The sequence below is a fragment of the Mixophyes fleayi genome, chromosome 2 (genome assembly GCF_038048845.1).
Source record: "Mixophyes fleayi isolate aMixFle1 chromosome 2, aMixFle1.hap1, whole genome shotgun sequence".
Taxonomy (NCBI): Eukaryota; Metazoa; Chordata; class Amphibia; order Anura; family Limnodynastidae; genus Mixophyes; species Mixophyes fleayi.
This window is the reverse complement of record NC_134403.1, coordinates 184,920,416-184,942,586: the sequence shown is the minus strand read 5'-3', so window position 1 is coordinate 184,942,586 and position 22,171 is coordinate 184,920,416. Positions and strand designations below refer to the sequence as shown.

At 39.3% G+C, this 22,171-nt stretch overlaps 1 protein-coding gene across 1 annotated transcript in view; it reads right to left on the bottom strand.

The window, feature by feature from the left end:
- The window catches only part of PPM1E (protein phosphatase, Mg2+/Mn2+ dependent 1E), a 204,976-nt gene that overhangs the window by 53,694 nt on the left and 129,111 nt on the right, over positions 1-22,171 (bottom strand). Inside the window, exon 3 of the mRNA XM_075195071.1 lies at positions 4,844-5,043. Within this exon, the coding sequence (XP_075051172.1) occupies positions 4,844-5,043 (200 nt within the window). The remainder of the gene's footprint in view (positions 1-4,843; positions 5,044-22,171) is intronic.

The following is a 22,171-nucleotide window of genomic DNA, read 5'->3' as shown; positions in this document are numbered from 1 at the left end:
ACAGGTTATAGACCTACTGAATCTCCCCCAAACAGCGCTCACACCCCCACACAGGTTTGCCACCACCTATTGAATAGGACCCCAATATACTGTCCCACACGGCTTCTAGCTACCACAGGCTAAAACGGCCCCCACCAGAAAACAAAGGGTTAACTCTTCACACCTCCAGACTGTTACACAAATGTAAATGCAAGCACACACTAAGCGTGTTAATCAAATGTATTAACAAATCACACATCTGCATTCAAAGGGTTAACTTGGTAGAGCTATATTCTTCTTAACAGGCTAATGGATTAGTTAGAGTATCAAGGACGCAACTAAATTTATAGATTTAATATACAAAAGTACAGGGCATTCAGATATAAAAAACAATATAATAACAATTGATATAACATTCACAAGCAAAACAGTTTAAAATAAAAAGGACTAGATTCAGAATAAAACTTTCATCAAAGTGATGCCAAGGGAAATTGACTTGAAGAAGGACAAGATGGCTTGATTTCCCAAAAGACTGACAATTTGCTGTACCTGGTCTCAGCTTTTTAAAGACACTTCCACACCTCTTCCTACCCCCAGGGGTTGTGGCCTGTGACAATGTTTCCAATCACCATTTGCATGTTGACTGATTTACTAACCAATTCTACTATGTGACTTAACTTTTCTGTGGAGCGTCACACAGATCAAATTTTATTATTAATAAATCCCCTATGAATTTGTCCATTTTTTTTTATATCAAACACGCCCAGATACAGTGAAATCATAAAGCTTATATTCATTTCCTTAACTTCTCTGTGGGGCAGAATTCTGAATTTGACATATCAGCTGCCCTTCATCATGCTATGGAGGAATATGTGGTTGATCACTACTTTTATTGATTTTAAGTGGCATATTTTAAAACTGAATTCTATTTGTCTATATAAAATATAGCCGAGTTAGCAGATGGACTCTGTGATCCAGACACCATGCTGAGCAGTTCCTAAAGTCTATTCAGGTGTCAAACTCCATCCCATGCCAGGCTTTATCTCGCAGCAGGGGCTCTTTGAAGCTGCCACAGATGACATTCCTATCTTCTCACAGTGGAACATACAACAGACTTTCTGTCTTCCCATTTTACACTTTAATAGCTCAATATATCAATGGATTTATTTAATGTAACATATTTACACTGTAGTTATAAATTATCTCTTATTCCCTACAATTATGTGATGGGTTAACCATTATAAATAACTGTAAGTTTTAGTCCTATTCTCCTGAACATTCCGGGAGACTCCTGTGAAAGCAGGGCAACCTTCTGGGCCCTGTATACACGTAATTAATTAAATGGCAGGAGTGGGGCTTAGGAAGCAAATCACGTGTCATTGTGGCCCCGCCCCCTGCCATAATAGGCTAGAACTGATTATGTGTGTTTAGAGAGGGGGCCAAATTATGCAATTCACCGAGACCCATCCCCAGCATCTCCTGGAGACAAACTTGCCAAAGTTGGGAAGTATGATCTATAACAGTGGACTATGGTCAGGTCCAGGGCTTTAATATCTGGTTAAAGGGTTTGAAAACGTCTTGCACATATGTAGTACTGTACTAATTTGCTCTGTAATGTCTCTTGGCTGCAGATGATTGTGGTATGAATAATCATGTATGCCTGAATTTCATTAGCATTTATTAACACCAGCATACTCAATTTTCACCTTCTATATTATTGTTTATATCCACTAAGTTAGCATGTGCTAATACGAATTACTGCATTTTATTTTCTGTGTGAGAGGGTCTCTTCCCCGTCTCGGCTTTTTCTGTTTGTACTTCAGTAAGAATATTTTTAATCGACCTATTTTTTTTTTTTTTCTATTATAGGGTTATCTTCAGAGGAGTGTCTAACTGAAGGACCTCCATCTTGGCTGTGTGGTGGTTTATATTTGTTCCTCTTTGTTCCTGTACATGCCAATGTCGGCTGTACCCTACTTGCAACTGGTATACTTGTTTATTTGCTGCTTTACATGTCTGGAACCTGCAAGCTGTTATTTCTTGCGGCCTTTCCACTCCCCATTGTGGAGATCTTTTTTGAATACAATCATTCAGCTTCAAAATTCTATTCTCTGAACTTTCTGAATAAATATTAAAGAAGAATATTTACAAAATCAAATTTTACTCAAAGTCAGTAAACATTTTCACTGGTGGGCAACAGACAGTCCAGTGGCTGTACAGGAGTAGCCTGATTCCGTGTCACATGACCTGTTCTCTGCATAACACAGGGAGGTCACACAGCACAACCAATCAGAGGTGGAGGGTGTATATTTGCACCAAATTTTCCCTCCTTCCTCTGCAGGCTCTGGATGTGATGGTTAATGTATTTAGACCTTAGATCAGGGGTCAGGAAACTTTTTTACCTTTTACCCCCAAATATATTTAGATACGCCAACGTTACCCCCTTGATTTGAAACAAGGAAATCCTATATTATTAATTATTGGAATTCAAAATTTTATTGAATCTATTCAAAATTTCTTTGAAAACTTCAACTTCAAAACTTCAGGTTTTGGAGAAATGATGTTGCTTCATTTTTTTATTGGGGCATTTTGGTGTCAGAGCAATTTGGATACAGTCTTCAGCGTCCAATCCATCTCTCTGCTTTGTTTTTTGTTCGATAGAGTGGAAAATCCTTGTACGCAAAGGTAGGTTGTTGCAAAAAGCAGCAACTTTTTGACTGCCTCCTCATGTACAATTTTGAATGCCTTTGCAGCTGTTGACATCCAAAAATATGACAGATCTGATTTGTTTTCAAATGCAATACGTGCTTCATTATTGCATCGAAGCTCAAGAAGTGCCTCTGCCAACCCTTGAGGCTCTTCTGGTACAACAGCAATTTCACCTTTAAAGTAGACTACAATCCAACTGACAGCATGTGAACAGGCAGCATTACCCCCAGGAATTTCATTTTTACCCCAGTTGGGGTAATTTACCCCTGTTCCCTGACCACTGCCTTAGATTAACCAGTAAGTGGGGGCATTTGGGGATGTATGAGTGACATATGGAGATGTGCGAGAGGTATGTGTAGATGTGTGAGTGACATGTGGGGAAGGTGTGAGAGGCACATGAGGAGATCTGAGTGGCATGAGGGAGAAATTTAGAGTACATGTGGGATCTGAGGACATGTGGGGTTGGCGTTATTTTGGATGTGGGGGTGCTGATGTAGTTGGGGGGTTGTTTTCTTATTCTGCAGCCCTTGAAGTATATCAGGTTGCTCTTCACAGTTAAAGACAATTACAACATGTTACATGCATAGATGTATTGACAAACAGTCCCTGAAAATTATTTTAAAATGTTAGCAGCTATAATAATACACTATATACCAGCAAATTAAATTGCAGAACTCTTTAAATATGAAATGGCTCAATAAGAGATAAACAAAAACATATGCTCTACCAAATAAGCTTCCAGACATCATTTAACATGAAGTAATATAGAAAGTCACTATACACATCTTGATTTCAGGGGCCAGCTAGACACTGATTGGAGCTAATAACAAACTACAACCATAAAGTTCTATATAATAACCTTAAGAGACAGGAAGATTTGAAATAAATGTTTAGTGTATACACATATGACCTCTTTTATTAGGAATCTAAGTAATACAACCATTGCCTTTTTTACCCTTATGCTACTTTTGGCTTACACTGTATTTTGAAAATATAATGTGAACTTCCTGATCCTATCGCTTGTCATATCTCCTCCCAAATGGTCTGTGTTTAATATGTTGATAATATCTCTTTTGAAACATGTATGGTGGATGCTGGGTACCGTCAGGGTTGAAATGTGTGTTCAGAGCTATGATGAAATACTAAATCTGGAAAATGTTCAAGCAAAGCAAATACAATCTATTATTAGTGCAGACAGAATTCCCTTACGCATATAAAGAGTGGGTTCTTTGTAACTTGAACCTCCAAGGAATAGACATTTTGGAGATAAATGAGTTCCACTACTTAAAGATATACATAGATGAGGGAATCATAGCAAAAAGACAGAGTCTTACTATTTAAATCTTTTCCTTTAACCAATAAAAAATATCACTTTAACTCCTTTTATTGTTTTTTTTTATCAATGGATACTAACACAGTACAACACTGGGCTTCATGCAAATATTAGACCCTTGGTTTATAAAACCAACTTGGTTACTTTTCCAGTAGAGGTTGGCATGCACATAGAGGTTTGTTAGCCAGTTTGGCTGATTTTGACCAAATTTTCCCCAAATAGCCATGTATATTCGTCTCCACCTTAGATGGTGTCTGAAAATGTAGTTAGCTGTTAAGTACTATCGCTATGTTTATGCTATCATAGGGTATCCTAAAGGAGCCCCATGGGGTCTGGCTGTTCGACCGGAGTGCCGAATGGTCGGTTCTGTCCAATTTAGCCTCTCATATGTGTGACCAAATAGGATATAGAGGAAGCCTTTTGGCGACCAGGATCTCAAAATGTGTATTCACCCTTAATGTCCTGAAAGATGCCTCCAATAATATTGCTATTCCTCCAAAGCCAATGTGGTCTCCTCTTGCAGCCATACTCATTATAATCAGTGGTCCAAGTGGATATGTAGAAGTGGCGGTATGAAAAATGTAATGGCCATGTACGTGAATGGAATTTGATCATTTTACAATGAAGGCAGTAGGAGAAGTGGCGGTATGGCATACTACCATATACACCCCCACTTCGACCACTGGTTATAATTATATGATAAGGAAGTAGTTAAGATTTAACATGTGCTACATTTAATTTATCTGCAACCATAGTTTAATTTCTGTGCAAGCCATAAAAATAGTTGATGTCTCTAATTTATATTTACATAATTGTCATTACCTCTAGGTTGAAGAGGATGTTAAAGTCAGGAATGCACACGTGCTTGTCCTCCATCTTTCTCCGCATGTTTTTGATAGCATGGATGGAAGTCTCATAATACAAGTGAGGTTTGCGACACAAAGGAAAGTCTTTCACCCAGCTACAGCACATCTCATGTAGCTTGCTAAAAACTGCATGGGCCAACTTCACAGTCTCTAGCTCTAGAAAGAAAACCAAAAGAAGAGGTTAACCGAACAAGAAAAAACAAATATGACTTCTAAAAAAAACTACAAAAGTCCTTATGATTTTTGTTACTAAGTTGTGATATGAAAAATGAAATATCAACATCTTTGAAACAACACAATAATTTATTGACTTGCATTGTTAAGTTTATTTCCTTGGGTGAGATCATCAGTGGTGAAAGGCGGGAACCACCACAGTTAGTGCCATGGAATATAGGCATTTTCAATTGCATTGAATAGAAAACCATGTTTTCTTGCTACATTGCCTTCTGTAAAGTGCCAGGTAATATGTAATGTCATGCTATAACAGTATCACTTTCTATATAAAGCATACACCCATCATAGTGTGATCCACAGTGACCAATCAAAACTGTCTTCATATTATTCAAAGAGGACAAGAAAATAGAGGGGGAGGAGGAATAAATAATGAACTGCATGTTTAGAATAAATTTTACTAGACCATGGTAACCAGATGACAATGGTAACCAAATGAGTTTATATAAGTTCCCCTGACAAGTAATCTTTTCATTTATCAATATTGAGCATACTTTAGTTATCCCAGGAAGTGAACAGGAACTGGGGATTTCCATGAACATGCTAAAAACATCTCTAAACAGCTCAGATAGTTCTTGTCAAACTAGTATATTTGGAAACTGAGGATATAACAATGCAGTCCACTATCCCAGATGGGATACAGGGTCTAAAATGTGTTGGCTTAAACTGAAAAAAAAAACACTTCTAGGCTCCCATAATCCCCTTGATTAGGGGACAGCCCCATCAGCATAGATCAGTGGTTAGGTTATGAATGGGTTTTAAATGAGATGGAGCCAGATACATTAAGGATCCTAAATTAAGAAGTATCTTATTTCAGTCTCCTGGACAAAACCATGTTACATTGCAAGGGGTGAAAACTAGTTTTCTGTTTTGCCCATAAGTTAAATACTGACTGTTTTTTCATGTAGCACACAAATACTTGATAGCTTATTTGTACACTGAAATTTAAAGTTTGTTGTGGATTGCATTAAAATATTAGTTAAGAGGCCAACGTAATTCCTCAGGCACTGAGCTTTTCAGAGAGAACTTAGTCTACTATTCCACAGATACAGGACGCCGTTTCTGTTACATTCACACACTGCAATTGATTAGATTTCATAAGGTTATCTGTGTCTATGCTATACCAGGATGATTTCTCTCTCTTCCCCTGTAGCCTTCTGTGAAATGATCAAATGCATAAAAAAAATAATCTGTATTCTTCAGTAATCATGTAATGGTTAGACCCTACATGATCATCATGTCCCACCTTGATTATTGCAACCTCCTTCTTACAGGCCTTCCCCATTCCCATCTTGCCCCCCTCCGCTCTATACTCAATGCGGCTGCAAGGCTACACTGGCTCCCCATTCCTTACAGAATACTTTTCAAACTCCTGACCGTCACTTTCAAGGCTCTCTCCCAGTCTACCGCCCCCTATATCTCTAACCTCCTCTCAATTTACACCCCAGCCCGCCCCCTTCTCTCGGCCAATGACCGTCGCCTCTCCTCCACTCTGATTACCTCTTCCCACTCCAGAATCCAAGACGTCTCCCATGCTGCCCCCCTTCACTGGAACGGCCTCCCTCGCTCCATCCGTCTTTCTCCCAATTTGTCCTCCTTCAAGAAGGCACTCAAAACTTACCTGTTCCTAAAAGCCTACCAACCTTACACCTAACCCCCTCATCTCATCTCCTCCGCCTGCTCTCCCCCTCTCTCCTCCCAGCCCCCCTGTTCTCTCCCCACTTTTTCTACTTGCTCCCTGTGTGCCTGTGTTCTGTCTACCCTCCCTTAGGATGTAAGCTCATTTGAGCAGGGCCCTCTTCCCTTTGTTCTCCATACCTGTTCTTCTGCTCCGTCTTTACTGCATTAGCCTGCCTGGAGTCTCTGAAGTTTTGGTATTTTTTGTTTACTGTTTCACCTTGGTTAGTCTACTGTTTGTGCTGTGTACGGCGCTGCGGAACTCTTGTGGTGCCTAACAAATAAAGAATAAATAATAATAATAATCATGCTGAAACGAACGTCCTTTCTCTCCTAACCTCACTATTTGACTTACAGTCATGGCCAAAAGTTTTGAGAATGACAGATATTATTTTTCACAAAGTCTGCTGCCTCAGTTTTTATGATGGCAGTATGCATATACTTCAGAATGTCATGAAGAGTGAACACAGATTAATTGCAATTAATTTCAAAGTCCCTCTTTGCCATGACAATGAACTTTATCTCCAAAACAATATTTCCACTGCATTTCAGTCCGGCCACAAAAGGTCCAACTGACATCAGGTCAGTGATTCTCTCTTTAACACAGGTGAGAGTGTTGATGAGGACAAGGTTGGAGATCACTCTGTCATGCTGAGTTAGAATAACAGACTGGAAGTGCTAAAAGGAGGGTGGCGCTTGAAATCATTGTTCTTCCTCTGTTAACCTCTGGTTACCTGCAAGGAAACACATGCAATTATCATTTCTTTGCAGACAAAGAGCTTCACAGGCAAGGATATTGCTGCTACTAAGATTGCACCTAAATCGACCATTTATCGGATTATCAAGAACTTCAAGGAGTGAGGTTCAATAGCTGTGAAGAAGGCTTCAGTGTGCCCACGAACATCCAGCAAGCACCAGGACTGTCTCCTAAAGTTGATTCAGCAGCTGGATTGGGACACCACCAGTGCAGAGCTTGCTCAGGAATGGCAGCAGGCAGGTGTGACTTTTGAAGAATGACCTGGTGTTAAGAAGGCCAGCAAAAAAGCCACTTCTCTCCAGGAAACACATCAGGGACAGATTGATATTCTGCAAAAGGTACAGGGATTGGACTGCTGACAACTGGGGTAAAGTCATTTTGTCTGATGAATCCCCTTTCAGATTGTTTGGGTCATCTGGAAAAATGCTTGCCCGGAGAAGAAAAGGTGAGCGCTACCATCAGTCCTGTGTCATGCCAACAGTAAAGCATCCTGAGACCATTGATGTGTGGAATTGCTTCTCAGCCAAGGGAGTGGGCTCACACACAATTTTGCCTAAGAATACAGCCATGAATAAAGAATGGTACCAAAGCAACCTCCAAGAGCAAATTCTCCCAACCATCCAAGAACAGTTTTATGACGAACAATGCCTTTTCCACCATGATGGAGCACCTTGCCATAAGGCAAAAGTGATAACTACCTGGCTCAGGGATCAAAACAACGAAATTTTGGGTCCATGGCCAGGAAACTCCCCAGACCTTAATCCCTTTGAGAGCTTGTGGTCAATCCTCAAGAGGTGGATTTGAGAAACAAAAAGTCACAAATTCTGACAAACTTCAAGCATTGATTAGGCAACAATTGGCAGCCAGTCAGTATGTGGCCCAGACGTTGATTGACAGCATGCCAGGGCAAATTGCAGGGCTCTTAAAAAAGAAGGGTCAACAATGCAAATATTGACTCTATACCATAGCAACATCTGACAAAAAGGTCTAAAAACACAGAAGCAGCAAACTTTATGAAAACCAAAATGTGTGTCATTCTCAAAACTTTTGACCATAACTGTACTATATTTTGTTTCCTTAAATGTTTAATAGTAGTGACAACACTCCATAATTTTCTGCGTTGCACAGGTGCTCAATAATATCTAGTAACAGGGATGAAATTGTAGACATACTATAAATTAGTAACCATGTAAAATAAATGTACACTCTCTTGTAGTACATTTTAGCTCTGGGCTGAGAAGAAAGGACACCGAGCAAATAATGGCCTCTATTCATGTGCATCTGCTCTCATTAGAATAGGAAGACAAAGCTGACTGCAAAATCTCTATGTGACCCTGACATCCATGCCAAGGTCAAGCTTATTTACGCTATTTATTTGCAGTGTGTCCTTGTAGCTACTCATGTCCTGCCAAGGGAGCCTCTAAATCACTGTAATGTCATCTATGCCACCCTTCCATTACTTGAAACAGGTCACAGCACTTTGAGACAAATACTGTTTCTTATAAAACAAGGTAAAAAAAAAACACTGAAGCTTAGCTTATGTTTAAAGATATAAAAGTATTACATAATTGAAAGCTATTTACTACTAAACAATATGATGTCAATGTGCCACCTGGATATGCCAATGTTAAGGATTTCTTTTCACAGGAGCCATGCTATCTATATAGGGATATATTGTGTTTTATTTTTTTCTGGATAGTTTTTATGTGCAATTGTTTAAAGAGAAAAAAAACAATGGTGTTGTTTCTGCTGCTACAAGATCATTTACCCTATTATATGAAAAATCAATACTCATTTCAATTCTACTTACAAGTTAAGTACAATATTGATACACATCTAAGACGACTCTGTTTTTATTTTCTGTGATGGCAAAATCTTTACTATCCCTACAAATATCCCCGGTAGGCCCCGTTGCCTGATAACTCCACCCCTTTCGTTGGTGGGGAGTACAGGTACTTTTAAAAAAATACTTTCCTCATTGAGGCGTCGGCGCCCCTCCTTCCCCCTTTTTGTTCCGTTTGCATTGAATGTCGTGCATGACATCATCACGATGAAGAGCATCATGGCACAGTGATAATAGGGGGGCAGAAAGGCACATAGTGATGAAGGGGCGGTCAGAAAGGCACAGAGTGATGAAGAAGGGGGGAGGCACAGAGTGATGAAGAAGGGGGGGCAGAAAGGCACAGAGTGATGAATTGGTGGGTTAAGCAGCATGACACAGAGTGATGAAGGGGAGATAGCGGCATTGCACAGTGTGATTAAGGGAGGAAAAGCATGGAGGGTGCAGTGTGATCATAAGGGGGCACAGCGTGGTAATGATGAAGGGGCACAGTAATGTGTTTGATGGCACATGGGGCTTGTGGCAATGTAGTGTGTGTGTGGTAGGTGGTGGCTAATAAATGGGTGCTCTTTTGTTTGTGGGGTGATGGTGGGGCAATTTAATTTAGTACTGGGGACTATTAATTTAAAATGGGGTGGTTTGGGGCTATTAATTGAATGTGGGGGGTGAGTTTGGGGAGAATGAGGTCTATTTATTAAATGTTAAGTTATGGTTGCAGGAAACAGGTATATTTATTAAATGTAAATACTATTAATTTATTCCTGGGGCTGTTTGGAGGGAGGGAAATAGTTTTTATTATTACATGGGAATACTATTACTTTAATGTTGGGTTTGGTTGGAGAGATATAGATCTATTTATTAAATGGGAATACTATTATTTTAATGTCGGGGCTGGATGAAGGCCTAAATATTAATCGTGGATCCTATTGATTTAATGCCGGGGCTGGTTGGAATTTTCTAAATGTACCATTTTTTTCCCCAAATAGGGCCTCCAACATTCCAGGATCCAGACAAGCCGCAACTAAAGAAACCAGCAGCCACAGGTGGTAAAAGTGACAAGAACAAGTAGGAGAGAGCAGGACAGTCTGCCTACTGTTCTAAGTCTAGTGGGACAATCCCGATTTTTGCTGATTGTACTGCCCAATTTAAGGGGCAGGCTAAGACTGTGTACTCTTTATATACACAGTGCATTCTTTATATACTACACTACAGTGCTAGCTGGCCTTTGTGGGCTTCCACACCCCCCTCTAGTAGTTTGGTTACACCTCTCTAGTGGCTGGCCACACCCTCTCTGGTGGGCCTCTACCATTATGTCTCCCGGTGGACCCTTCATGTTCCAGTCCGACACTGCCTACAAAACCAATATAAGATTATACAATGACGACAGCAAATGTGCACTTAAAATTTGATTGATTGCTCCGTAAACATTATTGCCTGAAACAACTGTCAAATTGCCTCTTCATAAACCTGCTTCTGTTGCCACCAATGAAAATGCCATAAATGTGTTATGCAAGAATAAAATAAAACTACTACAAAAAGAAATATAACTTGGAAATTTTTGAATCTCTTTATCTTGGGCTACCACATAAAGGAACGGTTACAGTACTATCCAGTCACTGCAGTGTTGTATGGGAAACAGCTGCGTAGGGCAACACAGACAATGTTTGTACAGGTGGATTAATCCCTAGGCTAATTATTAGAAAGTTTATTTAAATGTGCCTTTAAGCACTATACAACAGGTGTCAAAGAGGTTAACAATGAAGCACAATAATTTTCAGCTGATCCCTTTTGTGTGAATGTGTCAGAGCACATAGGATACCGGATCCTGGGACCAAATGACTTGCATAAAAGGATATAACTAGCAATAATGTGTGTTACAGAACAACAAATTACAGAGTGCATTCTGCCAGTAAAAGCCTGGTGGGCTTCCCTGGCCAATTTCTTCCCACCTCATTGGAGTATAGCAGCCTCACGTTCTTTGGCTACTGAAGCATAATCACTAAACAGCACTATTCAGAAAGTCATGTCCAACAACTGTTATATACTTCACATAAGTATTTATGTAACTAAGAACAAAAAAAAATCTAAAAATATCACAATAAGGAGTATGAGAATGTAAGCGCACTGTTTGTTTCAAACTTGGAATCAAATTTATGATTTCTAACTGGCTGGTATAAATGTAAAACCTGTAACAAGGAGAAACAAAAAAAAAGGTACATTGCAATAAGACTTTGCCAATACATACCTTGCGCTTACTGAATCTGTATAGTGGCTAGAATCAATTGACCCTCAACGGGCTCATTGCGCATCTTTTCCCTTTTTCTGATGTTGATGTGTCAGTGCAGCTTAAATTGGGTGATGATGTCACCTCACTTAGCATCATGTAATCATCGATTCCTTGCCCTAGTGTTCCAATGTCATAATATGATGGATAATGCATACAGTGACAGGAAGTGAAACTCCAATAGGGACTTTGAAAACAATTTATAAACATGACACTAAGTCGACCAAGTCCCATGTACCAAGTTCTCAGGTACATGAAACATAATTTTTCCCATCATTGTATTAACAAGTAAACAGAGATAAAAATTAATCTTGTATTAAATATGACGATATTAGGAATTTAACAAAATGGCTAATGTTAAGGGAAGTCTACAGTATCCTATAATAATGTAGAACAGCTCAATTTTTTTTTTTATACAGTGTATGAAACATGTGTTATGCCTACAGCTTACTATTGTGGGAATGGCAAATGGCAACCTACTATTATATTCAAGCCATAACAAAGTCATAGTGAGGCACCAAAAATCCTTAAAATATAACTCTTCTTAATTCCAAATAAAAATAAGTACCATGCTAGTTGAATGTTTATATCAATTTTCGCTTAATAAACTTAATTGCATTTGTTTACAGAGAGCACACATACATTTTGGTGAATTGTATGGATACATTTTTAATTATCCAGTACATCAAATATATTTGTAGTGACGAACTATGTATTTATGACGGTGTCCGATGACAAATCTAATTGCTTTTGGCTACATTCTTTAAGACATCTGGAAATTATTTATTGTGGGAATGGTATTGAAAATAATTGATTAAAGGGCTATTATGAATGAAACTATCAGGCAGTATTAAAGGGGCCAATCAGAGGTATAAGGGAGGAAAGGGGGGAACCACTTTTGCAAGAGCTGGATTAAGGTTTTGGGGGGCCTGGGGCTTTAAAGACAGCTGCCCGCTCAGACAGCGCTCCGACAAGTCTGTTAAGTCAGTTTAGCCTCATGGATTGAAAAATGAAGCAAAGAACTGTCTCCAGCAGTAGACAATAGTGGGGCCACTGAGAAAGGGTGATACAGGGCACATGCCCCCTGTGCCAGCCCCCTTAATAAGACTCTATTTTTTGCAAACAAGGGGAAGTAAAAAGAGGCCACAATTCCAAGCCAAACATTTATCTGGTATGGAGGTATAAATGACAGTGAATCAGGTGATAATTTTTTTTTGGGTTTATAGCATTAATAATTTTTATTAAAGGTTTAAGGGTATGGGGAGGAGCATACAGTAAAAGGAGAGGGGGGAAAAAGGGGGGTACATAGCGGGGAGCAAACAAAACAATGAACACCACATTAAAAAAATACCATGGCGGAGGATCTGAAGTTAGTTGATTTGTCGAGTTTTAACTGGGTAGCAAAGAGGTGGCTGCCGGGCCAGGGGTTGACCTCAGGGGTTGTATGAGTATAAACCTTTTCCCATCCATTGTGAACTCGTGCCAAGGCATTCACTTAACGATAGGAAAAAATGGCACCATAGAGTATGGGGCATCTAGAGTCTCCATGATAAAACTGAAATTAATTTTTGCAATAGTTATATGGATAGTAGGAGGATATGTTTCCAGAGTTGCGCTATTGTGCTATTACCAAAATGTGGCCCCAGATATAGTGGCAGTTGGTCAGGGTATAGGTAGGAAAGAGCAATAAGCAAGGGGTCAAGGATAAGGATGTGGCCTTCCCAGGTTAAGTCAAAAATCTCTAATCAAAGCAAATGAATGATAGGGCAGGTTCAGAACATTTGTAAAATATCTCCTACAGACCCACAGTTGCACCAGAAAAGTTTAGAACAGTCAGGCCAGATTGGCAGGCTGGAGTAAGGTCAGACTTATACAACAATTTAAGCAGCATTTCTATGTGGTTAGCACACCTTGAGCTTTTAGAGAGGTTACCACAGATGATTCTCCATTAGACCGGAGAAAGGGTAATATTGAGATTAGTTTCCCACTTACACTGGGAAGTATGTTTGAGTATATCAGGTAGGCGCGATAACTGGTGGTAACAGAAGGTGATACCGCCTTTGTTAGCCTCTCCAGTCAATTTGGCATGAAGGAAAGGCAGGAGTATGCATAAGGGGCAATCATGGTTCCCGATACAGTGCTACAGCCATTTATAAAAGTCTTTAGATGGAATGTTAAACTTTTGCTCTAACTGCACAAAGAAAGAAACCCCCCCCCCCCACCCGGCCCAAAACAAATTCGGAAGGGAGGAGGTCCTCACACGAAACCAATTAGAGATATCGAAATCAGGGAGCAACATTGAAACCGTAAGTAAAAAGATGTTTGCGGTTGGAGGGACATAATCTGTCTTGGTACCAATAGTTCTGTCTACACCTTCAGGGCATCCAGGAGAGATGAGCATCCATCAGAGATGGGCAGAATAAAGCAAAACAAATATTTTAATGCAACTATGGCACACAAAAAACATATCAAAATATTAAAAAGACATTATTATAAAACATTTAAAAACACAGGTGTCACAGTTGTTCGTATTGAAAATGTTCGCTGTTTTCAAATGGTGACATACTCCCTGTATACTGCAGCATGCTTGTACTACCCATAGGTGTAGAAGTCCTGTAGGTTACCGGGGTAACAGATTGTACTCCCATGAAGGGCTGTTGCATGTGGAGTTGCAGTGGTCGAAAGGTATATGATGGGGCCGGCCTGAAATATCCTTGCTCCTGTGTTTGGGAAGATTGTGTTAATACAGTGTCTGGTGACAGAGCCCACCTTGTTGACCTACAAATTATGACTGACACCAAACATTCCATCTCTATTTGCATATCCTATTTTGCTTGCAAGAGTTGCTCCTAGCAGTTCAACTTCGTCTTGTTGGTGTTGTGACATCAAGAGGGTTGCAGACTATCATCTTGCGTGTGAGGGAATCACTTTGCTCGAGATCACGAACCCTTATTTTAATTCTCCTGTCACTTTGATCCCCTTGGCTGTGTGGGTAGATCTGTTATGTTCTGGCTGTCTACTGTCAGCTGGCTGGCATGCGTTGGTGTGCCTTGGTGCTCTGCCACATCAGAGATTGCGACTTCAGATACAGCAGCAGGCTGTGCATTGAAAACAGAATGTAAACTAGTTCGTATAACATTACATGCATGCACCAATGTAACAGTTGAACATTCTTTCTCTTTCAGTTTCCTGCAACAGTTGAGCAATGACAAGTTATTGCAGAAGATTTTGGAATTTCCCAAACTGGGGCAGTGTCATTGATGGCAAACATGTTAGAATTATGCCATCCCCAAATAGTGGATCCTATTACTATAACTATTTAATGCTGAAGATTTCTTCAACATTATTCTAATGGCCATAGTGGATACCAACTATGAATTCCTATTTGTGCACACTAGAAAAAATAGGAAGGTGTCAGATGGCAGAGCATTAGAGCAGACTCCTTTTCATGCCAAACTTAAAAACAATGAACTTAATTTTCCAAAACGAAGTAACATGAAATATGGACAAAATTTTGTAGCTGATGAAGCGTTTGCGCTACACACCAATGTATTAAAAACATTATCCACAATGAAATCTGTCAAAAGAAAGGAGGATCTTTAATTATAGATTGTAAGCGCTAGGCGCATTATGGAAAATGCTTTTGGAATTTTGAGTAACATGTTTAGAATTTTTCATTTAGCTATAAATGGGACAAAGTCCCAGTGTGCGTAGTATGCTTAGTAATTTGGAGAACAGTGTTGAAGTAGCGGAAGTTGTAGGGTTGACACCACTTTAGTCATCCCAGGTAAGAAATTCCAGTCACATGGCAAAATTAAACAGGGAGACCTATTTACAATATTTTAATAGTGAGGGGGCTGTGCTGGGGCAGAATGACATTGTATAAAGTATGGTCAGTAGCATTGTATTCTTGCAAACTGTATTGTGAGGTACATGTAAGTAAAAAAATATTTTACGCATTCACAACGTTGTATGTTTCACTTACTGTTACACTTGGCGGTATGTCATCTGTTTGTACAAGTTCAGGTGGACTGTCTAGCAATTTCCTCATCAAGGGTGAAGCGCAGGAGGTCAGAGTACCACAACTTGGGCACAAACACATCATCTGCCCCTGCCCCTGATTTTGTGGAGGTCTCGATCTTGTTCAGTTCTTTTTTAAATACAGTCCTAAGGTTCTGTATCTTCCCCTTTGCCCACTCTACATTTGCTCGGCGGTAATGTGGAAAGCACACTTTCACAACATCTTCCAAAGCTGCACTCCTCTTCTGCCTGTTTGAGTATTCTTTGGATTTTGTTTTCCACAAGCAGGTATGGGATCTGTAGGCCTCAATGAGCTCCCTCATGAGCTCTACATTTCTGTCAAATTTCATAGCAAATTATTTTCTAAGTAAAAAAACAAATATATACACTATATGGACAAAAGTATTCGGACCCTTGATCATGACTGTAATGACATTGTATTCAAATACATATACTTTAATATGGAGTTGGTCGCCCTTTTGCAGCAATAACAGCTTTTGCTCTTCTTGGAATCCTTTCCACAAGATGTTGGAGTGTTTCTGTGGGAACTTGTGCCCATTTATTCTGTAGAGCATTTAGGTTAGGCACTGATGTTGGACGAGAAGGCCTAGCTCGCAAACTCCGTTCCAGTTCATCCCAAAGGTGTTCGATGGGCTTAAGGTCAGGGCTCTGTGTGGGTCAATCAAGTTCTTCCACACCGAACTCCTCAAACCATGTCTTTGTGCCCCAGTGCACAAAGCAAGGACTACAGTAATGTTGGAATAGAAAAGGGCTTTCCCCAAACTTTTGCCATAAATTTGGAAGCATAGCATTGTCCAAAATGACTTGGTATGCTGAAGCATTAAGATTGCCCTTCACTGGAGATAAAGGGCCAAACCCCGAAAAACATCCCCATACCATTATCCCTCCTCCACCAAACTTCACAGTTGGCATAATGCAGTCAGGCAGGTAACACTCTCCCGGCATCTGCCAAACTCAGACTCGCCCATCTGACTGCCAAACAGAGAAATGTGGTTCATCACTCTACAGAACACATTTCCACTGATCAACAGTCCAGTGTCGGTGTGCTTTACATCACTCCATCCTACGCCTGGCATTGGTCTTGGTGATGTGAGGCTTGCATGCAGCTGCTCGGCCATGGAAACCCATTCCATTAATCTCCCACTGCACAGTTTTTGTGCTAACATTAATGCTAGTGGAAGTTCGGAACTCTTCAACTATGGAATCAGCAGAGCGTTGGCGACACTTACGTACCTTGTACCTTAACAGTCATTGACCCAGCGCTGTGATTTTACTCGGTCTTCCTCTTCATGGATGAGTTGCTGTTGTTCCTAAATACTTCCACTTTCTAATAATATAACTTACAGTTGACCGTGGAATATCCAGCAGGGATGAAATTTCACAAACCGTCTTATTGCAAAGGTGGCATCCTATCACAGTACCACGCTTACAGTCACTGAGCTCTTCAGAACGACCCATTTTGTATCACAAATGTTTGCAAATGGAGACTGTATGGCTAGGTGCTTGATTTTATACACCTCTATCAAATGGTCTGATTGAAACAGCTCAATTCACTAATAAAAATGTGTGGCCAAATACTTTTGCCCATATAGTTTATATTGTCAGGTTTTCATACACATAAAAAATAAACAAAAAGTGTTAAAATCTAGTGGTATAAATAATAATAATAATAAACACATATATTAGTAGATTTACATACACATGAGAAAACAAAAACATACAAACATTTCTGTACAAAACAAAACAAAATAATCATATTTTACACAACCCTAAACGAAAACTACCGAAAGTCTTGTGCCATAAAGTATGTACCTTGCTGTAATGGCAATGAAATCAGGTAAACCGTTTGTGGTAGTTCTTTGTATGCTATGGAAAGTTCAGTGCACATTATTTCTGGTACATCTGCAACACATGGTTATTATACACAAATAAATGTTCACCCACAGTGCTCCATACTGTACCTGTAGCTGCCGTGATTGGTCCATACCAGAGCCGTAACTAGACATTCTAGTGCCCTGGGCGAGAGAGACCACTGGCCCCCCCTCTACTCCCCATCCTCCCCAAAAAATTAAAAATAATCTCTAATACCAACCTGCAAACTGTCCTAGCGATTTAGCTCATAACAGCTATAATAGTATACAGTCTATCATGTGTACTAAAAATTATCAAAGGAAAAAATCACTTGTAGATACCAATTTTTATCTGCAAGACAGCAGCTCAGTCCATACAGCATCATTGTCTAAGCTAACAAACGTAAATTTTATGGCTAAGAGAAAAATCCCAATTACCAACCTAACTCCGCTCTCCCTCTCCTCCTGTCATCGACATACGCTCCCCCTCTCCTCCACTAGCCCTCTCATACGCCCCCCTCACCTCCTGTCAGCAACATCCGCTCCTCCTCTCCCTCCTGTCAGCCGCTGCACCTCTCCCCCTGTCATCCACTCTCCCATCTCCGCCCCTGTCATTCGCTTCCCCTCAATTCCTGTCAGCGACATCCGCTTCCCCTCTCCCTCCTGTCAGCCACTCCCCCCTCTCCTCCTGTTATCCTCTCCCCTGTTTCAAATATAAGAGAGAGTAATATTAGAATGCAGTAGCCAGGTTAAACGTTAAATATGTTTGTGGATTACAAAGTTCTGCTATTTTCTTGGTTTACATCCATTGCAGTGGATATTGTTTAAAAAAAAAAAAAATTCTGTTTCACTGGCCATAATATGTACAATCAATATATATATATATATATATATATATATATATATATATATATATATATATATATATATATATATATATATATGAATATTCTGGCATTGTATTTTATAAATAATTAGTAAATACACTTAAATATAGGAATATTATGACATTGTATTTTAAAAACAATTAAATATAATAATGCAAAATCAAATACATGGACACATGTTACATCAGGAAATAAATGATACTTTAATGAGAATATTTATTTGTCACGTGGTAAGAATACATGTTGTATACACTTGCATACAGGAACAGATAAATGAAGCTTGTAAAACAGGTTTATTATTGCTTCTCCATTGAAGCACATTATTCCAATTCCACTGATGTTCTGACACTGCACCACATGGGAGAGGTAGAGACAACATCAGAAATGTAAATATACACGCCCAGAAAGGAGTTGCTGCTTGGTCGAGCAATCGGTCGTGATATCATACAGACTCCACGATCGAAAGGCGGATGGAACGGGATTCATAGTTCTGCTGAATAATCTAATGAAATGATGATCAGTCCTTTGTAATGACTGTCGTTCATCGTGCAAGTAAACATACTAATGCGATTTTGGGTCAAGCGGTCATTTACTGGGTGATTGGCCCGATAATTGGATATAAAACCTGTAGTGTGCACCTAGGTTTAGCAATGAATCAGCTGCTGTCCTCTGAGGTTTGTGCAGACATCACATATAAAAATATGTAACCATATAAGAAAAAATATTATATATATATATATATATTGTAATATTATAACTTGCAATTCACATATTGTGTCGGTCTCTGAGTATAACTACACTAATTTGTAATCTTAATGAATTGTAATCATCAACTTTTAAATGTCCAATCTGGATATTCATAACAAAGTATTATTGCGTGGGATATGATGTATAAAGTCTCCTAATTACCGCATTTGTGCTGCTCCGTTTGGATATGGAAACAGAAAAAGAAACACCCGGGGGTAAATGTATTAAGCTGAGAGTTTTCCGGCGGGTTTGAAAAACCAATCAGATTCTAGCTATCATTTATTTAGTACATTCTACAAAATGACAGCTAGAATCTGATTGGTTGCTATAGGCAACATCTCCACTTTTCAAACCCGCCGGAAAACTCTCAGCCTGATATATTTACCCACCGATCTGTGATCCTTCATAATCTCGATATCAATATGAGAGTTTTCTTACTACAATGAAAAAGCACCGATTTCGAACATAAATTCAATTATACCACAGGTAATTGATCTGTGGTTTTTAAAGACTACTGTTTTCCGTTCCCTGTGCAGGCTCTAGCGCTTAAGTCCTATAGATGTTGTGCTTTATTAAGCCAGCCAAACAGTCGTTGCTTTCCACTATGAGTTCTGGCATCAAGAAATAGTTTGGATTTTTTATCCAGCATCTTATAAGTCTATATTGAGACAATATAGATGGTTTTCTGTGGATGCTTTTAAGCACGTGATGCACCACTTTATCGAAGTTTAAAACAGAGACCTCCACAGCAGTTTGACGCGTTTCTGTACAATACTGCACTTTCATCAGAAGGAAAAGTCTGAGGTATATATGTCTATGTATTTAAATATGCCTAGACCAATCAGATTTTTTACTTAATGAGCACAAATGTGTGTCTCAATTAAAGAATTCAAATACAAACAAATTAAAAGGAGAAGCGACACTATCTTTGTAGATAAATCAATGAACAAATAAAAAATTACACAAACAGAAAAAAAAGGTTTCCTTTACATTTGTCTATTTGCATCAATGTATTTAGTTTTACTATAACTAAAATAAAATTCATATAAGAAGATCCCTATCATTCAATTAATTTTACAATACCTATCTATAATACACATGACTATATAGAATGTTTATGATATTGCAATTTATTGATTCAATCTCCTTTTAAAAACTATATATAACAACATATAAATATATAAAAAAATATACATATATCAATATTTAAATTATATCATTATATTTATAAATCCATCTTATTTCAAAAATAGACACTAAATAAATTATATGTAATAATTAAAACAAACACTGATTGTCTAAAAATGTAAATTTTTTACATATAAAAATACATATACATAATATATATATACATAAACATAATAATATCTTCATTCACCATTATAAATATGTAGATCCTAGCATAATTTAATTTAAGGAGTATTTCAACGGTCTATAATGTATATAAACATATAATATCTGAAAAGAGATGCTTTTCACTAAAAGCCAAGTCTAAGCATTCATTTAAACCATCAGGTTGTAATGTGTTAACCTGATGAATCCAAAAAGATTCTTTAAAAATTGTATACTATTAAATCTTTTAAATATAACTAATGGCACCCGATAGGGATGTTCATTGTCCCTGTTAATCTTTATGCTATGTATGGAGTCACTGGACAGGGTGGCCCACACTAGCTCAGACATTAAGAGCCTGAGTCATTAAGGAAAGTAAGGCAAAAAAGGATGTAAATGTTCTCGGGACAAGCCATGTTACAATGCAAGGGGTGAAAATTAGTTTATTATTTTGAACATAAGTTGAATACTGGCTGTTTTTCATCTAGCACTCAAATACTTGTTAGCTTTATTTTTACACTGAAATGTATAGGACATGGCGTATACCAACAATAAATCTGCCCCCACATTTTAAATTTACCTCCCCTTCAATGCAATATGGTTTTGCCTAGATGCAAAGTTACTCATTTTTATGCTTTGATCTCCTTAATGGCTCAGGCACTAAAAGTTTGAAGCTAATCACAGAGGAATTCAAGTTTACATTATTTGCTTGGTGTAATAACCAACCCTGTTACAATGCTTCCAATTCTGATACAATAAATGTAAGAGGTATGGGCAATTGTCCAATTTCAAAATTAACTACTCAAAAATGGCAGCCTTGAATATGAACATCTTGGATAGTGTGGCCAATGGCCACCTGATGACCTTCACTGTCATACACGGGGCAGGCTGGGGCGGTCGTCCACAGTACATTTTGGGCCGCCTGGTCAGCATGGAGGGAGGGGGGGTGCGCAACGCCCGCCCATTGCCGCAACACTACATTGAATATTGACAGAAGACACAGAAAGAAGAAAAAAAGAAGCTCCAGAGCACCCAGGTAATTAAATTAAGGGGGGCATGGTGAGAAGGGGGGCTGAAGGCAAGAGGAGTCTGATGAGAAGGGGGGGCTGCAGACATAAGGGGGCTGGAGACAAGAGGGGAACGATGAGAAGGGGGGCTAGAGACATCTGGGGGCTGCAGACATGAGGGGGCTGATGAAAAGAGGGGATGGATACAAAAAGAGGCTGATGAGGAGGGGTGGCTTGAGTTATGAGGGGGCTGGAGACAAGAGGGAGCTGATGAAAAGGGGGGATGGATACAAGAAGAGGCTGATGAGTAGGGGGGCTGGAGACAAGAAGAGGCTGATGAGAAGGGGGGCTAGAGGCAAGGGGGGCCGATGAGAAGGGGGGCTAGAGGCAAGGGGGCTGATGAAAAGGTGTTCTGGAGACAAAAGTGGGGCTCATGAGAAGGGGTTATGAAGACAAGACAGGGCTGATGAGAAGGGGTTATGCAGATGAGAGGGCTGATGAGAAGGGGGGCTGTAGACAAAGGGGGCTGATGAGAAGAGGGGGTTGGTGGGAAAAGGGGGCCTAGAGAGAAGGGGGATTATGTACTATAAAAACATAAGTAATCTAAAAAATAAATGTGAAGTTATAGAAA